The sequence below is a fragment of the Callospermophilus lateralis genome, chromosome 4 (assembly GCF_048772815.1).
Source record: "Callospermophilus lateralis isolate mCalLat2 chromosome 4, mCalLat2.hap1, whole genome shotgun sequence".
Taxonomy (NCBI): Eukaryota; Metazoa; Chordata; class Mammalia; order Rodentia; family Sciuridae; genus Callospermophilus; species Callospermophilus lateralis.
Window position 1 is genome coordinate 35,478,803 of NC_135308.1, and position 22,766 is coordinate 35,501,568.

Consider the following 22,766-nt stretch of genomic DNA (forward strand, 5'->3'; position numbering starts at 1 on the left):
TTGAACTTGTGATCCTCCTGTTTCAGCCTCCTAAGCCATTGGAATTATGGTGTACACACTGCACCTGGAAAAGCACATTATTTTTTAAAAATTAACCTGTTTGAATTTCTTCATGTGACTACTAGAACATTTTAAATTACACATGTGACTTGCATTATGTTTTTACCGCTCTAGAATATAACAAGATCTTACTATAAAATGGAGGTAAGCATTATTCACATATATAAAGTAGTAAGTATATAAAATAAGTAAGAGTAAAATACTGGTAATTTTCCACTGATATTAAAATAGTTGAAATGTACAATGGACTTGGAGGATAATAAAAGCTATAAGCAGAAGCTGCTGATAGTTTCCATTGTGTACATATTCAGAACAGACAAGACCTTAATGCTTTCAATGCTACTGAACTGTACACTTAAAAATAATTAAAATGGCAAATTTTGTTTGCCATTTAGGTAAGCCAGATTTGAATCTAGGTTGTACCATGTATTATTATCTGTTTGATGTTGAGCAATTCCCTATGTCTCACTCAGTGTCTTATTTTTCCCCCACACAACAAGAGTTAACTGTAAAAAAAAAAAAAAAGTTAACTATATCATAAGGTTGAGGATTAAATGACCTAATATTTATAAATAGGCATCATGTAACTGCATATTAAATAAGACAGGCTTTAGAGCTAAGTAGCTAAGTGGAAGAGTAAAAACAATACTTAAGTGTTCAGTAAGAGTTCAGCAAACATCAGCAATTACTATGAACTGAATTATATGAAGAAAATGACAGGCTGATAGTGTTATAAATATATGAGTATTTTCAGTAGTCCATATACATGCACACCTATGTTCTTTTAGAATACCAAAGTGTAACTATATGATTTGTAATAATCAATGTTTCATATAATTAAATTTAACTTATACCAGGCATATTTATCCTGTATAATAAATGATATATAAATTTATTTCAGCTTTCCAGGATATAATAAAGTGAAACCAATAGAGTTAATGACTGAATACTTAACAGAAAATACACTATATCTGATCTTTGAATACTATTTCCTGTTTTTCTGTAGTGATCTAGGCAAATAATGAAACTTTCAGGATAAAAAATATATACCATAGCTTCCAAATTCATAGCTCATAATTTATTTCATATCACATATATCTACACCTTCTTTTATGTAATTAAATTTGAAAATTTGGTTATATTTAGGTGGTAAGTTGTACTCATAAATCTGTCTAAATGCATTTTCTTTGCTTAAAAAGATTTCAGTTACTTACCAAATTTTCTCTTTCAATCCTTTGTTGTTCCTTCTGTCTATTGAGAGCACTATGGTATAACTTAGGGGGATGACCAATTGATCTTCTGGGAATTGCACTTTTGCTTCCCGGCTTCTCAGCCTGCCTTGACAGTTCTTTCAAAAGCCTCTGATTTTCCCGATCAATTTTTCGCACCTCTTCTCTTGTGAAAGAGTAGTTTTTTCTAGGTACTACTGAAGGCTGATCAAAGTGATGTTTTTGAGGTACCTTTTTATCTAACTGCAGAAAAGCTACAGAAATGAGCAAAAAAAGGCAAAATAGTTAACAAAGTAGCTATAATGGTAATAGGCTTCGACCTTTAAAAATATAAATCATTAATTCATGAAAACATGTAGATGACTTCTCAGACTGCAGCTGTATAGAAACAAAACTTAGAGGTAACTTATAATTTTACACTGAGTTCTTTGGCCATAAAAGTTACACACAAAACAACATAAATACATATACATGGTAATGGTTTATAGGATGGATCATTTATGGAAAGTGCTTTCTTCATACGTATTTATGTTTCCCTATGGCAGTTTAATAGTTGCTGAGTTCATAAACCTTTGGGTTGAGTGCACAAATATAACAATTTCTTAGCTGTGGCTTTTGTTAGTTGGAGCACATACTTGAAAAAATGTCCTGAGCAAAGACTGAGGGAAACATTGTCAAAAACAAACTCAGAATATTCTGAAACTATCACTGTAACCTGAAAATACTGTACTACAAAATATTTATGGATCTTAGTATTGTCATTAAAATAGATACTTATGTAAAGAACATCTCATTCATTATCAAACATAAGCCAAAATGATTAATTATATAAAAAGTGCTTTTAACTAAGAAAATATATTCTAAGATTATCAAATAAAACTTTTATCAACATTCTTAAGTTTTTAAAATTTCCATAAATAAAATGTCACTAGACACAATTATTAACTGCTTGTAAAAAGCTAAAAATATGGAGCTTGCTGAATGTTTCCAGTTTACTATGTATTAAAATGGTAATATTCTATATTGGATTAATAGGAATATTTGTCTTTTTTATTATAATATTTTTTAAAAATAACCATTATTTGTTTTTACTTGACTATTTTTGTTATTTCTTTTTCATGATTGGCATTGTACTATTAAAGTTCAGTGCTAAAAGATAAAAGGTATTTTTACTCCCTATTAAAAAATGAGCATGCAGAAAAGTTAAATCACTTAGGCAAAGTCACAAAAACAGTAATTCTATCTCCATTCCTAGGTTTAAATCTTAAAGGAGAAGACCATGAAATACTATAGAAAATTTCAAAACAATGATTAGGGCTGGTAATATAGCTCAATGGTAGTACATTTGCCTGGCATGCAATGAGGCCCTGGGTTGGATCCTCAATACCTCCAAAAACAAACAAAAAAATCCCAGTGGCTTCCTGAGAGGAAAAATAAGGAAATTAATGGTTGGTAATTTGTTGAAAACCACAGCAATTGGCAAAACCTGAATGAGAACACATATAGAAAGATATAAATGTGCTTTACATTTTAAATTATCTTGCTTCTAAGAAATACCTATCTTATAGAATTCAAAAGGTTTCTAGATTAATTTAGCTACATATGGAACTCATTAAGATCAAATTCTAAAGGAAATTAAAGCTATATTTCCTAATTACCAAAAAAGTTTTTAAAAAATAAAGAAGGCAATAAGTGGAAAAAAAATTTATATTTAATCTAATTCAGTTTTTAAAAAATAGCATTCTAGCTCTTCCAGATGGAAAACTATATGAAGTGCTTATATACTGACAGCAGGTATTAATTACTACAATATTTTTCTAAAGTAGCTATATGCTTTACTGTATATTTTAGTATAATGTTGTATGCTTTTCATGTTTTGAAACCTCAAATACAGATCCACTCTTTTTCCAATTAAGATCTAAAAAATGTTTTAATATGATTAAACTTTCAGGGATACAGATATATTTACATAAGTATGTATATTTAAACTTATATATTTAAAAATACTGTTTTTCTCTAATTTTCCTTAGTAAAATAATACTAAACTTTTCACATGAATTTCAACCATCATCACCAGAGTCACTTCTGGAATTACCTGACATCATTTACTAGAGTATCAGATTTACTTTCATCTAAGCTATTTGAGTCAGACAGCTTTTTAAAATTTTATATGTGACGCTATAATTGGACATTTTATTCTAAAAATAAGTTTTTATTCATATATTAGTTCTTTTAAAATATTCATTCTCTATTTAAAAAAAGAGAATTTCCTTTTAAAATTGATGTCTAAAAGATTATTTTAAAAAAAATCTAACACGTTTAACAAAGGCCATGATTTAAGGAATAACTAATTTACTAAACTTGCCTTTTTTATTAATTACTAGATAGGTGAAAAATTCTTGACATTCTTCACATCATTTCTTCTAAATATGGGCAGGCTTGTAACTGCTCTAATCAATAGGGGTACAGCCAAAATGATTTTCAACTTTCAAGTCTGGGTGATAAAAGGAGATGCAGTCCATTCCCTCACATGTTTGCTAAAATGTGTGCTTGGCTCCCTGGGCCATCCGACATGTCTGATTGCCTTGATGCTGCCATTGTATAAGGAAGCCAAATCACATAAAGAGGCCACGTGTAGGCACTTTGTAATCCTAGTCTGAGTTATCCAAGGCTGCTGCTTTACACAACCAAGTTTTGTGGTGCTTTTGTTAACAAGCAACAGTAATACAAAATCTGGTACCAGGAAGCCAGGGCTATTTCGACAAAACCTAAAATACATGGCACTAGCTTTGTGTCAAGTAGAGCTGTAAAGACCTGGAATGAATTGTTGAAGTCTGAGAGACGCAATGGCAGATTGTTTGGCAATACTGTTGGCTATGGTATTATGGAAAATGGAAAAAATTTCTTCTGCACTGATGGATTTTGCTAAGCAGATCTCCAAGCAGAATGCTGAAAGTACATTCTGGTTTATTTTATTTTTTATGTTATTTTTTAGTTGTAGTTGGACACAATACCTTTATTTCAATGTGGTGCTGAAGATTGAACCCAGGGCCTCACACATGCTATGCAAGTGCTCTACCACTGAGCCACAACCCCAGCCCCCATTCTGGTTTATTTATCCACAATAAGAATCCATAGGATATACAAAGATAAGCTTTAAAAAAGAAACTGGTCAGTTTTCATGCAAATTATAAAAGAGCCAAGACTTACAGGATTCAGAATAAAACCACTTCTCATCTGTCATCTCTCCCAGAAAGATTCTCAAAGTATTCGAAGACCTGTAGCTGAGGAATCTCAGTAGTACTTGGACTTGTTGTAGGTAAAAGATTTAGAAACTCTGGGGTATATTTGGACAGGAATATATTTTCACATATGGAAGGAACATAAATAAATGTGTGGCTAGAAATAGTATCTCAGAGATTTGCTCAATTACTTGACATTCCTCCCATTAAGAGGAAGGGTCTATGTCTGTCCACTTTAAATCTAGAAGAGTTTCTGGCCATTTCAACCAACAGAGTATCAAAGAAATGATGCTATGTGACTTCAGAGATTAGGTCATAAAAAGTAATGAGATTTCTGTCTTGTTTCCTGGGTACATTTGTGCTTGGAACCTTGTTCAGTTACCAGCAGTCCCAGTTTTCTTTGGTCCCAAGCCTAGGCATCTGATATGTGAGTAAATAAGCACTCAGATTATAGTCCACAGTCATTGGGTTGCCTCTAGTTTTAAGTGTCTCTATCCTTTAAGAGACAGGGAATTTATGATGTAGCAATAGTAACTGATGATTTTTATCACTTTAAAAAAATTGTGTGACAAAATGCCTGTGGGACAAGTGTAGTCCACAAACAGTTAATTATTTTATATGTTCTAATTGATTATAAACAGTGTTCCTTGGGGGTTGAGACTTCACTGATTTTATTGTTTTTCAAACTTTTTGGTGTATTTACTAACAAAAAACACCCTCCTTTGTCCCTTTTAGTATTTTGCATATCTTGAATTCCATTTTGTATACTAATAGGATTGATACTTCTATTTTCTCATTTTAAAAGGAGATAAAAGTAGCACCTCTTTTTCAAACCTTTACTTTCATTCTCCCTAAACTATTTTAAATATCTTTTTAGGTTGGATTTTTCCCCTCCCAAATCAATAGGTATTTATTAAACAACTAGAGTTAGCATAACAGAAATGGTATCAAAAGGGCTTGTTTACTTCTAAAATTTTAAGACCCTTTCTGCCTATTAAAAGATTTAAGTAAGCTCAAGGTCAAAGATCTAATTCTAGCCTGGCAAAATGGTGGTGGTACACAACTGTAATCCCAGCTACTTGGGCAGTCAGGCAGGAGGACCCCAAGTTCAAGGCAACTTATGGAGACCCTGTCTCAAAATTTTAAAAAGGAAAAAAGTTCTGGGACTGTACCTCAGTGGTTGAGGACTTGCCTAGCATGTATAAAGTTCAGTGTTGATCCCCAGTACTGGGGAAAAAAAAAAAAATCTCATTCCAAACACAAACTTTTTGAGACTTACATAGCAAAGGCAGTAAGTTTAGGGTGGAGATGGAAAAATCCCCCAAGTCAGCCTTTCAAAAAAGGAAGCTGAATATTCAGAATTTCTACTGATATTTCAAGATCTACTTTGAAGTCATATATCTAACAATGCCAGTCTACACTGATCTTCCCTCCTAATATTTCTCATAGAACCCCAGAACTCTATAAATTTAGAATGAAACCTACCAAACTACATAGACTACCCTATCCTACAAATGAAGAATCTGGGGTTCAGAACAGTAATTGGTTTGTTTATAGACATGTTGATAACCCAAAAAAGCCTGATTTTCTGATTCTATGTACAGAATTTTCTCCACCTTGCTATAAAAGTTCCCAATTCAACACTGTTTCATTATTCCATGGTCTTTATGGGATATTTGGTTTTATATCCTTTTATTAATGTTTGTTTTATTTACTATTATGGAATCTGAATTTATATTTAATAAATAAAATTTATTTTAAACTAATACATGTGAACAATGTTAGCTAGGCATTCCTCACTTTTTTAATTCTTGCTCAATTTCTGTTATAAAAACTTGTAAAACTTTTTACTCAAAATTCACTACTGGAATTAATAAACTGTTTTAATGCATCTCTGTATTTAAGCCAGTAAAAATGTTTAAATTGAAAGTGTAGAGCTTATGCTGCTCAACTATTTTGATAGGATTGTATGTTGTGCTAAAAATTTTTTAAAATGTGTTATACATTAGCACTTCATCTTCCCCATATTAAGTGGATTTAGTGAAAAACACTGTAAAAAAATTATGTGAGCCAAAGAGGCCTAGAAAATCCTATTAGTAGAAGTTTAAAAGTGATAAAAAGTGTATTGCGTGAGATAAGTGCAGAAAAGTCATGAGCCTGGACGTGCCTCCATCTACCATGACCATGGTTTAATTACATGGGGAAAAGAAAAAAAATTTATGAAAATATTCTTGGATCTACAGTGTCACTGTGAATTGGAGCATGAATAATGATTTTGAAAATCTTAAGACTTACCTTGCAATAGACTGATATTCATAATTAGTGTTTAAAATGCTGTATTATAACGAATACTTGGTGGATTGTCATATTATGAATTCCAACAACAAATGTACCAATTGGCAAAATGCCACCTTTGTTCCAGTGCCTTAAAAAGCCCTGAGCACCACTAACTGACAAGTCTGTTAAGAGCGGAGATTTTTACTGTGCAGCAAGCAGTATGAATAAAACCTGCTGCTACATTTCAGCTCAGCCTCTATGTTGAAAAGTTTCTATGGTATTTTGATTTAATTATAATTGGGAAAACTTCAGAAATTTAGGATGGGATCATTATTTTTTCCATTTAGAACTATTATATAGGTTCACTATATCCAGAAATGGGTTAGAAAAGAATAGTTAAGAGATGGCTGTATTTATCTTATTTCATTTTATCTTTTAATATATTTTAGTTGTCAATGGATCTTTTATTTTATTTATTCATTTATATGTGGTGCTGAGGATCAAACCCAGGGCCTCACACATGCCAGGCAGCACTCTACACTGAGCCATCCCTCCAGCCCCCCTGTATTTATTTCTAAACAGAACCAAACAGTAGTGTCATGATATCCACAGGATGGTCCTCGGATCAGCAGAATTAGTATTACCATTAGGCACTGGTTAGAAATGTAGCTTTGGCTCTACCTTAGTTTTACTGAACAAAAATCTGCATTTTAACAAGATCCCAGGGTGGCCTATATACTATTAAAGTTTGGAAGCTTGTGTAGACAAAGTTGATTGCCCAATTAACATAAATTCCTACTTTTCCCTTAATAGATGCTGGCTTCCCCACAACTTCCACCTCTAACTCCAGGGCGAGTCTGAATGGCCAGGGATAATCGCACTTCCTTTGCCAATTACTGGTTCAGGAACAGGAGTGTAAGCTAATTAAGCTAATTCTAGCTGATGAGACTTAAATGGAAGTGGGCTGGAGATTATTTTTTTAAAGTTTCCTCCATTCCAAGAAAGTGAAAGGAAGAGATAATTTCTCTTTCTGTGGAAAATGTCAATGTGTGCAGATGAATACTGAAAACTGCTTCAGATTATCTCCTAAAAGCCCAAGAATGAAGATACTACTAGGGCTGGAGGAAGAAAATGGTAGGCATTTTGAGTTTGTAAGGCACTAAAATAAAGTTAGTATGAAGCTTCTAGTCTTAGCTCATTACCTTTCCAATGTTTCTTTTCTGATAACACAAATAATATTCTAGATATTTTCATGATGGTATATTTGGTAGAGTTACTCATGTATCAATCATTTCAAACAACAGAAGATATCTAGTCAAAAAATCAGTGTAAATTCACAGCATTCAATATTAATAATAATTAATATTTAATGTACAAATTTTAAAGAGCAAAGAAAATTACCTTTTAAGAGATGATTCAGATCCATTGTGTCATGTAAGACTTTCTGTTTATATCTATGATCTAAATCAGAATCTAGTGAATTTGGGGTGAGATTAGGTCCACATTTTTCTTTCCCTTTCCTGGCTGTTTTCAAATGTTTTGAATCATTTTTTAAAACCTCAACATCTTCATATACCTCTTGACTCACATTTTCTTGCCTTTTAACTTTTATTTTTTGGTCATTTGATGCACCCAATTCAAAAGACTGAATAGGGCTAATGTCTGGAGTTGATAAAGGAGTTACATCTGTCACAGTATCTTCAGATTCCTCTGGAGAGTCATCAATTTTTGGCTTAGTACTTGAATAGGGTTGTGTTCCTGCTGATTTTATTCTTGACTTATATTTGTGTTTTGGTGATAAGAGGGTTACACCAGTTATAGGTTTCCTTGATGATGGACGTGAATGAGATTTACAGATATCTGATTCTGCATCTGAATAGTCTGTACCTGAACTTGAAGATGAGGAAGACAAAGAAGAGGAAGAGGAACTAACTTTGGAATACTTTTTGCTCATGCTTTTTTTGAAGTTATTAGATGCTTTAGCTGACCTGGACTTTACATGATGTTTTTTCCCATCATCACTGCTTTCTTCTCCATCAGTATAGTAATCATCTTCACCTTCTTTTACAATTTTGGGAATTCTACTTGGAATGGGCAAGTGTATTTTATGACCTGTTGCAGCATCATACAATTTTTTTGATCCTGAAGAAGTGGTCAATGAAGAACTGGTTTGCAAAATATCATTCTTTACAAGATGTTCGTCTGAAAGAAGTTTTGCTTTTCTTTCATTTCCCTTCTCAGTAAGATAACATTTGTTTGGTTGTATTCCAAATTTTAAGTTTATATTTCCTGTACTTTTATCTATTCTCTCTTTAGGATCATAATTTTGCTTGTCCACAACTAAGTTACTTTCACATTTCTTTGCTGCTTCTTCAAAATCACTGTCAAAGAAAGAATGGTCTACTTCACCTTCTGATATATCTTCAAACCGATCCATGATGGCAAAAATATATCTGAAAAAAAAGTAAAGTGTAAAACATCAGACTAAACTTCCAAATATATATATATTTAATTTTATACAGTTGTTTTAGTCAGGTTTTTCATTGCAGTGACTAAAGGAACAATTTTAAAGAGGAAATGTTTATTCAAGGTCTCAATTTCTGATGTCTCAGTCCCTTCTTACTGAGGAATAAAAACATTAAAGGCACTCATACAAAGCTGACCAAGTAACTTGGAAGCTATGACATAATCACACGTAGAAGATGACAAGGGGAGAACATATCTGTCTCTGTTAAAGAGGGTTTGATATAAGAGATATTTCATAGTAGACAGTCAATGACTGTCTAAGAGAAAATTCAAGGCACATTATTTAGACACATGAAGTTAAATATTTGAAGAAATGGATTAAAATGTTCAACATAACTGCCTCCACTATAGGTCAGGGATCACTGTTTTTTGTTAGAAATCTTAAATTACTGTATAATATAACTATATTATACATATTATATTATATTATATATATGTACCACAATGATTCAAAATATCTTATTATTTTATACAATTGAAATGAAACTGGAAATGTCATTATAAAGTCATGGCCTTTAAAAAGTATTTATCTCTGTAATTAACAGTGGTGTAAGCAGCAGTGTCATATTACCTTTTACTGATAGTTCATTTTGATATTTAGTATTACTCTCCACTAAAAAATAAACAGGATTCTCTAGAAGGCAGCTGATTTTGTTGTTGGAGATTAAAAAAAACCAAAAACACAGCATCTTATACAGTATCTTAACATGGCCAGAAAGCATAATATTCAAATATGCCTTTGAGTAGTAGCAATGAAACAAAGAATCCAGTTTAAAGTTCTAAATTGTATAAACTAGACAATTTAGAACTATAAAACAAAAAATATTATGAAAAAATTTTTAAAATTTGTGGAAAGTCATGAGTTCATAATGATCAAAAGGAATAACATTCATTATGTTAAAGAAAAGGCACAAAAGTGTTCTCAATAACAATATGTAGCCAATAATGCAATTACTTACTTATCACTATAACTGTAGTCTTTCATTAAGTTACCTTATAATATAAGAGAGGCTATAAAAACAAGTATAGACGTAATTTAGAAAGAAATCAAACTTCTATTAACAATAATGTAGACAAAGTATGGTGATGCACACCTGTAAACCCAGTAACTCTGGAGATTGAAGCAGGAAGATCACAAGTTTGAGACCAGTCTCAACAATTTAATGAAATTTTGTCTCAAAATATAAAAAAGGGCTGGGGATGGGGCTCAGTGGTAGAGCACTCCTGGGTTAAACTCTAAGGACCACCAACACCATCACCACTAAAATAATAATAATAGGTTAAGTGTGTGTGGTAGTATTTAACCACTGAATAACTTTGTTTGTCTTTAAGTGTTTGAAGACTTCAAGATACTCTCATTACTTATAAAACTTTGTCAATTATCATTATTTTGTGTATAGGCGTAGTGTTGAGGGTCCTAGCCTTTAGACTTTAAAAATTTAACTATAATCCACTTTTAAATGCTTAACTGAATCAATTTAGTAAGTCTGGATTTTGAAGTTTTATAAACAAAGTCTCAGTGCTTAGGAAGATTTACTTAGATTTGTAAGTATATCTTCATGTGTGCTTGGGATACTAAAGAAAATTAAACATAATAAAAAATTATGGTGGTAAGCAATTTTGCAAATGGTGTATAATGTTCAGGGAAAATATACAAAAGTTATTTATAATCAAAATATAAGTGAATTTTAAAATTTTAACCCCAAACTAGATTTAAACAGAAACATGTTTAAGTACATATTAACATTTAAGAAACATAAGATTTTAAAATTTATTTCTAATAAGCATTAAAATACAAGATGTACTGTTTTCTACCACAGATTAATGTCCTCATGACATTTTGAAGTTCAAATGGACAGAGCCGGTTCTGAAGGTACAGCTCAATGATAGAGCGCTTGCCTAATCTTCACCAGGCCTGGGTTCAATTTCCACCACTGCAAAAAATAAATAAACAAACTACAAGCCGAAACAACAGAGGGAAGCTTTCTCCCAAGCCCCCAAAAGAAAGCTATCTAGTGAGGTTTTAGGCATTATATTTATCCACATAGATATCAAAGTCTATTCTATAAAAACTCAAATTTGTCTTTTAGGGTATGTCACAATTAATTTTCAGATCTATGAAAAATCCATATACTCTTTGAAATCAGTTACTTCATTTCTGGAAATTTATCTTAAGAATGTAATATTAAAAATAACTATCACTTGTGATACTTTAAAAACTTGTATAGAGAAAAACTATGATTCCATCAAAATAATAATTAAGATCGAAGTAAGCAAATTATTGTCCAGGACCAAATGTGGCTTACCATCTGGTTTTTTTTTTTAATTTTCCTTTTTAATTTAATTTTTAAAAATTTTTTATTTGTTTTAATTAGTTACATCTGTTTTTGTAAATAAAGTTTTACTGGAATACAGCCCCATTCATGTGTTTTGGTATTGTCTCTGACAGGTTTCATACTATAGTTGCAGAGCTGAGTAGTTGAGACACAGGCCCTATAACCCACAAAAATCAAAACATTTACTACCTGGCCCTTTACTGAAAAAGTTTATGAACTATCAGCATGGAAAAATACAGAATACATACAGAATACTTGTCATTTATACTGGATTAATAATACAATTTATACATTTAAATAAAAACTAGGAGATAAAAACAAATCAAGAGTTGATCTGTTAAAATAAAAATCACAATCCTAATGCATATTTTTATATTTCTGTCACTACACTAAATAAGTGTTTGTGTAATAAATGATGAGTGGGAGTTTGCTCGGTGTTTGATAAGAAATGAACTGAGACATACTGAGGCTTAAAACTTGGTTCTGACACTTTTGTATAATTTTGAGCAAATGTATAAAGATATTTGTCATAACAATTGTAATAGCAAAGAGTTAGAATCAATGTCAATGTCTCTGCTAAGAGGAAAAGATAAATAAAATGTTGTACAAGCATTTGTAAATTGAGATCCTACAAAAATATTGATTAAAAAAGCAGAATTAAAGTGATCAACAATAAAAGTATGTAAAGCTTACCAAACAATGCTATATTCTCATTGGCACAGACATAAAAAAATGTTACATAGAGCGAACTTGAAAGACATACAATAAAAATCCAAGAATATAAACTTATGAGGGGAAGGGAGGATTGAGGCTTGTGTAGGGCTGTGTCAGTATTGGCTATCACAAATCCTAAAGAATATGACTGACAATTATGATTGACTATTAACAATCTAATTCTCTCTACCCAAGGTCAAAAAGAATAGAGATATCTTAAGCATAAGGAGAGAGCAATCCTACTAAGTCATAATACAACTGTAAGTACATAATACAATAAATAAACTACAAGCCAAAACAAAAGAGGGAAGCTTTCTCTAAATGGTTTGCCTACACTTAGGTAAGTACATGTTTAGATAAACTTATTAATAGATATGTGACTATCTCACTGGGCACAATGGCCTATAATTCCATTGGCTCAGGAGGCTGACGCAGGAGGATGGTAAGTTCAAAGCCAGCCTCAACAAAAGCAGGGCATTAAGCAACTCAGTGAGACCCTGTTTCTAAATAAAATACAAAATAGGGTTGGGGATGTGGCTGAGTGCTTGAATGCCTGAGTTTAATCCCTGGTACCCAACCTTCCAAAACAGACAAGTGACTATCTCAATGAATGTTTCTGCTTGACTCTACTGGGAAATTTAAAAAGCTTGATACAAAAGCTTAATTTTTCCTAGTCATTGACACCCCCCCATTCCTAGTTGCTTTTAAAAACATATTGTTCAGATCATTCCAACCCATATTCCTCAGAAAAACTTTCTAAATTTTAAAGAAATAAAATTATAAAGCATAAACATGTATCACTTGTATTAGTGCTATATGATATTCTATTACTAATAGCTATATGTAGTATTTACTATACACAAGCAATGCAACTTTAAGAGGTTTTATTATTCCCATTTACCAATGAGGAAAATGAAACAGAGCAAGAATTTGTCCAAAGTCACACAGCTAGTAAGGAGCATAGCCAAGACTGAAAAGCAGGAATTTTTTAAAGATCATGTTATTTTTTTAAATATCTTTTATTTCTTTTTATTTATTTTTATGTGTTGAGGATCGAACCTAGGGCCTCACACATGTGAGGCAAGAGGCTCTACTACTGAGCCACAACCTCAGCCCCCAAGATCATGTTATTATCTACTGTTTTGTTCTGTTTCTTAGGACCATTGTTTGCTTCTTTTATGTGACAGTGGGCAATATTACAAGCCCCAGACTTTCCAACTTAAAGTCATTCTCCCATCCCAATTTGAGCTGTGACCAAAACCCCCTTTCCAAAGAGAAGAAAATGCATTCCAAAAATATTTCCAGCAAAGAGTGCTAATTCTGGAAGTCACTAATCTTAAAACATTCTTAGAATGCCTCTTTTGGGTGTACAAAATAATAGAAGAATTTGTTACCAATCCCTGATAACTTTAAAGGATACCTATATAAAGTTTTTTTTTATGATGGTTTATGGCACATAGTAAATGTTGAGACTGATACTCTTCCTAACCCCTACCTGACAGCTCCCCAACAGTCCTGAAACTATTTTTACCTTCCCCTGTACTCCATGGCTACTTTTCATTCTTTTTAAAAACTGGTGTATTATAGTTGTATATATTGATGGAATTTACTGTTACATATTTCTACATGCACAAAATATAACAATATAATTTGGTCAATATCATTCCCCAGCATTTCCCCCCTCCTTCCCTTGGTTCCTTTTCCTCTACTGATCTCCTTTTGATTTTAAGGATATCCACCCACCATCTTTGTTTTCCTTTTTACTCTCTAGTTTCCACATGAGACAAAATATCCATTCTGAGTTTGACATAAATGAAATAATGCACTTAACATAATGGTCTCTAGTTTCATCCATTTCCTGCAAAGGGCCCATGGGCTAATTTTAGGTATTAGTTTGACTGGATTAAGGAATGAATAGAGAACTACTAGTAAAGCTCCCTACTAATCACCACCCTTACATTAAGAATGAAGAAACTAAGGCTTGGCAAATACAAGTGACTTGAGTAATTTAAATTTAACTTAAGAATAAAACATTTTGAATTTCAGGTTTTTGGAAAAGGGATGCCTAACCTGCAATAACTTAAATACAATGATGTAGGAAGGGGAAGAAGGAAGATGTGCAGAGGACCTCAGTTTAAAAAGTTTCAGGGTCAATTGAAAAAAAAGCTGGAAATCACCCAGCAGCAAACTATGACTTGACAACCAAAAAAAAAAAAAAGTATGTTCTTAAATCATACAGGTAAAGCAGCATACAGCCTAAAAGGTTTTTATAATGGTGTATGGCATGTAGTAAATGTTGGGGTTCACATTCTTCCTAAGCCCCTACCGTGACAAGATTTTTACCTGCCCCTGTACCCCACAGCTAATATCAGGTGCATTATATTTTGCTTGGTCAAATAACTTCTTGAACGAAGCATTTAATTCTATGATAAATGGTAAAGAGTCTAAAATCTAAATCATGATTAGAACAATGACGAAGGGAGATGGCACTGCAGCATACACCTGTAATCCCAGCGACTCAGGAGGCTGAGGTAGGAGGATAGCAAGTTTGAGGCTAGCTTCAGTAACTAGCAAGATCACACCTCAAAATAAAAAGGGCTGGAAATGTAGCTCAGTGGTAAAGAACCCCTAGTTTCAAACCTCAGTATCCCCGCCCCCTCAAAAAAAAGAATGATTAAGGGAAAGCTGATACTTTCATTTCAGGACTGTGATATTAAAAAAGATTTGTAGTTCCAGAGGTAGAATTTAAATCAACAGATGACATACACAACGAAGCTGTTCTGAGCTTAGTATAAGAACTGCTCAAAAATAGAATGAGTACTTTCTTCAATTATGAATCCTGAGTCATTAAAAAGACTGGATGACCACTTGCTGGGATGCTGCAAAGACAATGAACATGTAGGAAGAACAGTATCTTTCCCAACTTCAAACTAGTTCTAAATCCCAAAGTCTCTCCACAGCCAATCGACTACAGATACACCTTTGATATCTCCGTCGCATAGCCAACAGTTTCCTATCTTGCTTGTGAAGGGTCTCAGAATATACCACCCCAAAACATGCCTTTAGCATAAGGATCATTTTGAGGTAAAGACAACTGAGAATTAACAGATGTAGAAACAACTCCCAGAACTTCCCTATCTGACTAAAATCAGAAACTTTCAGATAATGAGGACAGCCATAAATTTCCCCTCTCCCAAGAAAGGTATTTGACCATGAAAAAGAAAGATGGCACTGAGAGGGACCTGAACAAATAGATCCTGCTAGATAGAGTCCTTATCTTCCATTCATTCTCCCTTATAGTCCCTAGAGACCTATAAAACCTTTTTCTTTGTCATTGTGTTTCCACAATGTATTGTTCTTTGTTAAGAATGGTACATATACTCTTAAACCTATCCACTTCTTCAGGTCTCCACTTCTTTTCTAGAAAAGTCCTGTGTCATGACAAAAATTAATGTCAAATACAATTTGGTAGCTTTTCTCCTGTTGATCTGTCTTGTCAACTTAATTTCCAGAGCTACAGCTGCAGAATCTAAGAGACTAGAGGAAGAGATCCCCCCACACCCCCCAATCTCCTACTTTGTCCCCTTACCAGACTGGTTAGAGCTGGCATGCTTATAGTCCCAGCTACTATAGGAGGCTAGGATTGGACTTGAGTCCTGGAGTTACACACCAGCCTTGAAACACAGACCATCTCCATTAAAAAAAAAAAAAAAAAAATCCATTCCCTTACCAGATTGGAAGCTTCTGATGTCTTGCTCATCTTTACATTCCCATTCCCAATGTCTAAGGAGGACCTAACAAATATGAGTCATTTAAAGAAAGTTTGTCCATGAAGGAGTTTGGAGTTAAGATACTTAAGATTGAGCTGTGATTCTTCTGCTCTTTGCAGCCATAGCAGGCAGAAAATAGTTTTCAACCTAGCTTCCTGCACTTTCCTTCACTCCCTCCAGATACATAAATCAGAACTATCCCATCTGCATTTCCAGTAACACAGTCCCCAACAGTTTTATAAGTCATCTGCTTTCCTAAATGGTCACAGTTCATGAGGGAATTTTTTTTTTTTTTTTTTTTTGGTTTACATTCAGATCCATAATATCTAACAGGGTTTTAGGAAGAATTTAAACACTCATCATTTAACTTACTTTATAGGAAAATTTATCCAACAATCTGATCCACGAAGTGATTCTTTTGCTAATGTTTACTTCTCAGTTAACAGGATCCACAGTCAGGCAGGTAGTGCATGCCTATAATAAGGAGGCTGAGGCAGGAGGACTGCCAAGTTGGGGGCCTCAGCAACTCAGCGAATGCCTCAGCAACCTAGCGAAGCTCTAAGCAACTCAGCCTTGCCTCAAGATAAAATAAAATAAAAGGGGTGGGGATGTAGTTCTGCAGTACAGCACCAAATGGTGCCTTCATAAAGTAGTTTAGATTCTCTTTATAAGATATCGGGAAAAGGGTAAAATTATGTAATAGTTTATCACAAAATAATAATAACCCTTTGTTACTCAAGACAGGATTTTGCCAAAGCTGCCTGGGAGTCACTGGGACCCTCACAATTTGCAAAGCTCATGCGGAGCTACCAACAGAAATACTGGTGCTTTGACAACACATCAGGAAATACACACACAAATATGGTATTATTTAGATGTCATTTTGTTCATGTGACATTACATTCTTGTAGCTATGTAACAGGGCCCCAAGAACATACCCAATACACAAAAATCTGAGCCCAAAGTAAACGTTTCCCAGGTACTTGAAGCTCCATTCACCACCCCGTCACGACCCCTTGTCAAAGAGGTGGCCGAAGACAGTCTCAGGTCTTAGTGTTCAGATTCAAGTACGTGGAGATGGGCAGCAGCGGTCAGAGCCCAAGTACCGGTCGCAACCACATTCCAATTCAGAGACGACCCTGACCCGAGCCACCTCGAACGCATCTTGAGGGTAGGACCGCCGTTCCCACCGGGGCGGGTAGGGGTGCGGACGGTCCCACCGACACAGGCTTGGGAGCCTTTGTGATTACACCCGCCGCGGGGGCTGGCCAAGCCAAGGTTGCGGAGCAGAGGGCCTGGGGGCTCCGGCGGGCCCGCCTTCCAACCTCCCGCCTAGGCTTGCAGGCACCCACCCGAGTGCTCGCCGCCGCCTGGGCGCTGGAGACGGGAAACGGATCCCGAACCGCGGGGAAGGTGGCGGGCGCGCCCCGGGGAGCGACAAAAGGGGAGCTCGCGCTATGCTCACCTGGGAGCCGCCGCTATTACAGTCTCTCACGCGGCGCCGGGGCGCTCGCGGCCCCACTCGCTCACTGGAACTTATGCATGCACGCAGGCGCTAGCGCGCTCCCGCGGCCCCTGCGGCGCGCGCTTCCGGAACGGGAGGGAGCGGAAGGAGAAAGGGGGACCGGGAGGGAGACGCGGCTCTGCGGAAGGTAGCGGAGCCCGACGCGCTGTCCCGCGCGGCACCTCGCGGAGGCGTCACAGAACGCGGCGGAGGGTCCGCGGTGCGCCCGGGTCTCGCGAGGGGAAAAGAAATCCTTCCAGGCCTCTGCTGCCCAGGGGATCCTGGATGTGTTACTTCCTCCACCCACCTTTTAATGCAGAGCGGGTAGGTCAGGTTATCCGGGATAAATTAACAGCAAAAGCTGTTTTGGTTATCTTGTAATTCTGTACCAAAAAGACCAGAATAAAAACGGAGGACCACGGTTTCTCTGAGGTATAACAGTAAATGGTTCTGTGCACCAATGGCTGGTAACACACAGCCCACTTCCTCCTGGTAAAGGAAGTTAAAACAATCTGAAAAGAAAAGTCGTCTCTGCAAAATATATGAAATGCCAGAACTCTAAGGCACATGATAGGTATGGTGGAATAATGCCCTCCTCCTAATGCCTAGAACCTGTAAGTAAATGGGGATTTTGCTGATGTGATTAAGGATCAAAATGGAACTACAAACCTGGATTAGCTATCTAATGGGCCCAGAGTAAATCCAAGGACCCTCACAAGAGGGGAGGCAGGAAGTTCAGCAGGAGCTGTGGAAGAGACCTTGAGCTGAAGAATGCAGACCAACTGAAAAAAAGGGAGGAAATGGATGCCCACCTGAAGAAGGAATGCATACCTGCTGATACCTTGATTTTAACTTCTGACTTCCAGAACCATAATCCAATAAATTTGTGTTGTTTTACTCTAAGTTTGGGGTAATTTGTTACAACAAGAAGACTCTAAACAGTAGATATTTTAAAAATATTTACATGGAAGTTCAATGGAAGGAAATACGTATTTAACCATATCCTCGTGAATCCAAGAATGAAACACTTGATGTTAAAGCTAAACACAGAAGAACAAGTATAATTCTGTTTGTATAAGGAAGTCATATTCATAGACAGCAGAATAATAGGCCCTAGGCTTTCTGGGGAGAAGGGACTAGGGAGTTGATGTATTTGGGTTGTTAAAAAAGTTCTGAGCCGGGCTGGTGGTGCACACCTGTAATCACAGTGGCTGGGGAGGCTAAGGCAGTAGGATCCCAAGGTCAAAGCCAGCTTCAGCAACAGCCAGGCGCTGAACAACTCAGTGAGACCCTGTCTCTAAAATACAAAACAGGGCTGGGTATGTGGCTCAGTGGTTGAAAGCCCCTGAGTTTAATCCCTGGTACTAAAAAAAGAAAATTCTGGGCTGGGACTGTGGCTTAGCGGTAGAGTGCCCGGGTTCCATTCTCTGCACCACATAAAAATAAAGGTATTGTGTCCGTCTACACCTAAAAAGTAAATATTTAAAAAAAAAATTCTGGAGAATGGATAATTATATAGTTGCATAACAACATGAAAAATGTTGAATTATACATTAAAAATTGTTAAAATGGTAAATTTAAGTTTTGTATATTTTACCACAATAAAAAAACACATTTTAAAGTTTTATACCTTAAAGTATTTTTGACTCTCTTTTGGGGCTTTGAGTTTGTAAATTTTGTCTTGTTTCTGTCATCTTAGGCATTCAGGCTACTATAACAAAATTCCATAGACATGGTGACTTGTGTACAACTAACTTTTTTTACAGTTCAGGAGACTAGGAAGTTCAAGACCAGAGCAGACCAGGTGTCTGGTGAGAGCTTATTTCCTGGTTCAGAGATGGCTCCTTTGTAGGTCTTCACTGTTGTAAGGGACTGGGCAGCTCTTTCAGGCCTCTTTTTTTTTTTTTTTTTTTTTAATATTTATTTTTTAGTGTAGTTGGACACAATAGCTTTATTTTTATGTGGTGCTGAGGATGGAACCTAGGGCCTACGGACAGCGCTCTACCACTGAACCACAACTCCAGCCCCTTTCAGGCCTCTTTTATAAGGGTACTAATCCCATTTATGCAAGCTGTGCCCTCAAGACCTAATCACTTCCCAGAATCCTACTTCCTAATATCAACACATTGGTGACTAGGGCTCAACATACGAATTTTGAGGAAACAAACATTCAAACCATAATATTAATTGTGCACTGCCTACTTTATATTTTTCTCTGCTCATGACAAGTGTAGTGAAATACAGATCAGTTCAAAATTTACTAGCTGTTAGCATTCTCTAGAGGAACAGAATCAGCAGGGTGTGTATGTGTGTGTGTGTGTGTGTGTGTGTGTGTGTGTGAGTGAGAGAGATTATAAAAAGGGATTTATTAGATTGGCTTACAAATCAGAATCTAGTCCAACAGTGTCCTTATGCGCACCAGAGAGCTGGAGAAAGCAGTAGTAGCTCAGTCCAAGAAGCTACAGCCTCAGTCTGAAACCAAAGGCCCGGGAATTCACCTGTATAATTGCTGGCCAGAATTCATCTTGAAAGAATGAAGAACTGGAGTCTAGTTTCCTCGGGCAATGGCAGTAGCAAAGAATGCACCCTCTTAAGAAGAATCAAGCTTACAATTGCTACATTTGAACTGGCAGCCTGTTGGACAATGCTGCCTACATTCACAGAGGATCTTCCCTCAATTTGCTGTCCCTCATGCCAAACATCTCTGGAAACACCCTCATACACACTCCCAGAATTCTCTTAATCTTAGGCATCTTTCAGTCTGTTCCAGTTGACAATCCATATCATCACATTAGCCCAGTGCTTTCTGGAGACATATCAAGTAGTCACAATTTATTTTCTTTATAATTTGCTGATCACTAATATTGATGTCAAAATCTAGGTGAGTTTACAATTTTTTTTTGTTTTGTAATTTGAAAACATTGGAGTAAAATAAAGATGGTTAGCATCTTTATTACCAGACTCCTAACAGGCAAACATAAATAGTTGTTTACTGTCTCTTGTGACCTTATCCTCATCCTTTCCTTGTTTCCTAAGTAGATGGGAGCAGATTATGAAGATTATCAATTTAAGGAACAAGAAATGTGAACTTTTATGTATTTACAGTGGTAAATCACTTGACTTGGGTGAGCAAACAAGTGATCCACCAGAAACTAATAAAATGCATTTTGTCAATTGGCGATGGTTGTCATTAAAGTAATAGAAAAACTGAATTACATCCCTTACATTTAAACCCACATGTAGCCTGTTCCCTTATTTACTCCTTTGCCACAGTCCAGCTGCAGCAAAATAACCTGGGAGGAGGGTGGGGGGTGATGAACAACTTGTGTAGATCGATTCAGCAGGAGAGGAGCCGTTTATTGTAGGACCTGAGCGATATTTATACATTCCACACAGCTTATCTAATTAACATAAAATAGATATAGCAGTCAACCAATAAGGAATCTCCACACTTAATGGCTCGCTTTTGTTACTTCACAAACCACTCCCTCTGGCATTTTGCCAGGTGCCATCCAGACTTGTTTACAGACTCTAACATTTCTCTGGCAAAATGCTAGGCGCCATCCTGACTTGTTTACAGACTGTAACACTCCTTAATGGGCCATGTGATTTGCTTTGCTTTGGCCAAGGGGACATTGGCAAACAACACAACAGCTTAAAAGTACTTGCATATTTCATCCCTGAGAATGTCATGTGAAGAAGCCCATACTAACATTTTGGGGGATAAGAACACAGGCTGCAAAGACAAGTTACCTCAGCAGAGGTTCTACAGACCAAGCAGCCTCTAGGCTATGTACCAACAAGGTGCAGCTTTATTTTTTTATTTGGATACTGGCAATTGAACCCAGGAATATTTTCACCACTGAGCTACATCCCTACTCCTCTTTTTTTTTTTTTTTTTTTGGATGATACTGGGGATTGAATTCAGGACCTGGCACATGCTAGATAAGTGCTTGGCCACTGAGTTACATGCCTCACCACCAGTCCCTTTTTTTTCTTAAGTTTGAAAGGTTCTCATTAAATTGCTGAGGGTCTCACCAAGTTGCATATACTGGCCTTGAACTTGAAACCCTCCTGCCTCAGCCTCCTGAATTGCTGGGATTATGGGTATGTGTCACCATACCTTGCTAGTTACAGCTTTATCAGTGACCCTGGACAAGAAGAGGAGAATTGCCCAGCTGACACTAACTCACATTGCTGGTCCATAAAATCATACAATGACCTTTTTACAGGGTATGTATTATGCAATTGTAGATAATTGACATGCAGTATTTACTACAGTTTGGATCTGGAATATCCCCAAAGGCCCATGTGTTAAAGGCTTGTCACCAGTGTGGCACTATTGGGAGGTGGTGGAACCTTAGAGGTGGTGAGCCTAGTGGAAAGAAATTAGGCCATTTGCGGGGGGTGGGGGTGGGGGGGTAACCTTAAAGGTGATATTAGAATGCCAATATCTTCCTTTCTTTTGGTTACTGAGCATCATGAGTCAGGAAGCTTTTCTCTGCCACATACTTCCTACTATGATGTTCTGCCTTGCCACAGGCCTAAGAGCAAAGGGCCAAGTAACCAGACTAAAATAAACAGAAAGTTGACTTAACACTCTATTTCCTCAAATTTTAGATCAACATCTACATAAGTCAAAATTATCCTTTTTTTGTGATCTACCCTTATTCTCTATCTGAATACCAGCTGGTTTCATTTTCAGTATTCTTTGTGATTTTGTTTCTCTTTAGGGATTAATATAAAGACATTTCTGCCTGAAAGTTTACCAGTATAGATACTTTTACTAATATGGAAACTCACATATACTAATATGGAAACTCATTAAAATTATATGTGTGTGCATACACACACACACACACACACACACACACAAATATATATATTTTAAAGTTACTTTCAGAGATTCAGTTTCCTATAAGCAATACTGCAGTATGTTTCCTTCCAGGTTTAGCAGTCTATTATTTGCTTTTATTGCATTTTGTGATTTTTCACTTTCCCCTTTTAAAGTCTGACAATAAATTTCTTCTCTCATATATTTTCCACAAATCACAATTTTTTTGAGGTTATAAGAAAAACATTAACTGACTTGTTATGGTCTTACAGTG

The 22,766-nt window shown here is 35.7% G+C and overlaps 1 protein-coding gene across 1 annotated transcript in view; it reads right to left on the reverse strand.

Annotated features, from left to right (window-relative positions):
- Cfap97 (cilia and flagella associated protein 97) overlaps positions 1-17,723 on the reverse strand; it is a 28,339-nt gene extending 10,616 nt beyond the window's left edge. Inside the window, exons 1-3 of the mRNA XM_076852401.1 lie at positions 17,620-17,723; positions 8,210-9,261; positions 1,275-1,543 (exon numbers count right to left, since the gene is read on the reverse strand). Coding sequence (XP_076708516.1) covers positions 1,275-1,543; positions 8,210-9,245 — 1,305 coding nt within the window. The 5' untranslated portion in view covers positions 9,246-9,261; positions 17,620-17,723. The remainder of the gene's footprint in view (positions 1-1,274; positions 1,544-8,209; positions 9,262-17,619) is intronic.
- Between the last annotated feature and the right edge of the window lie 5,043 nt (positions 17,724-22,766).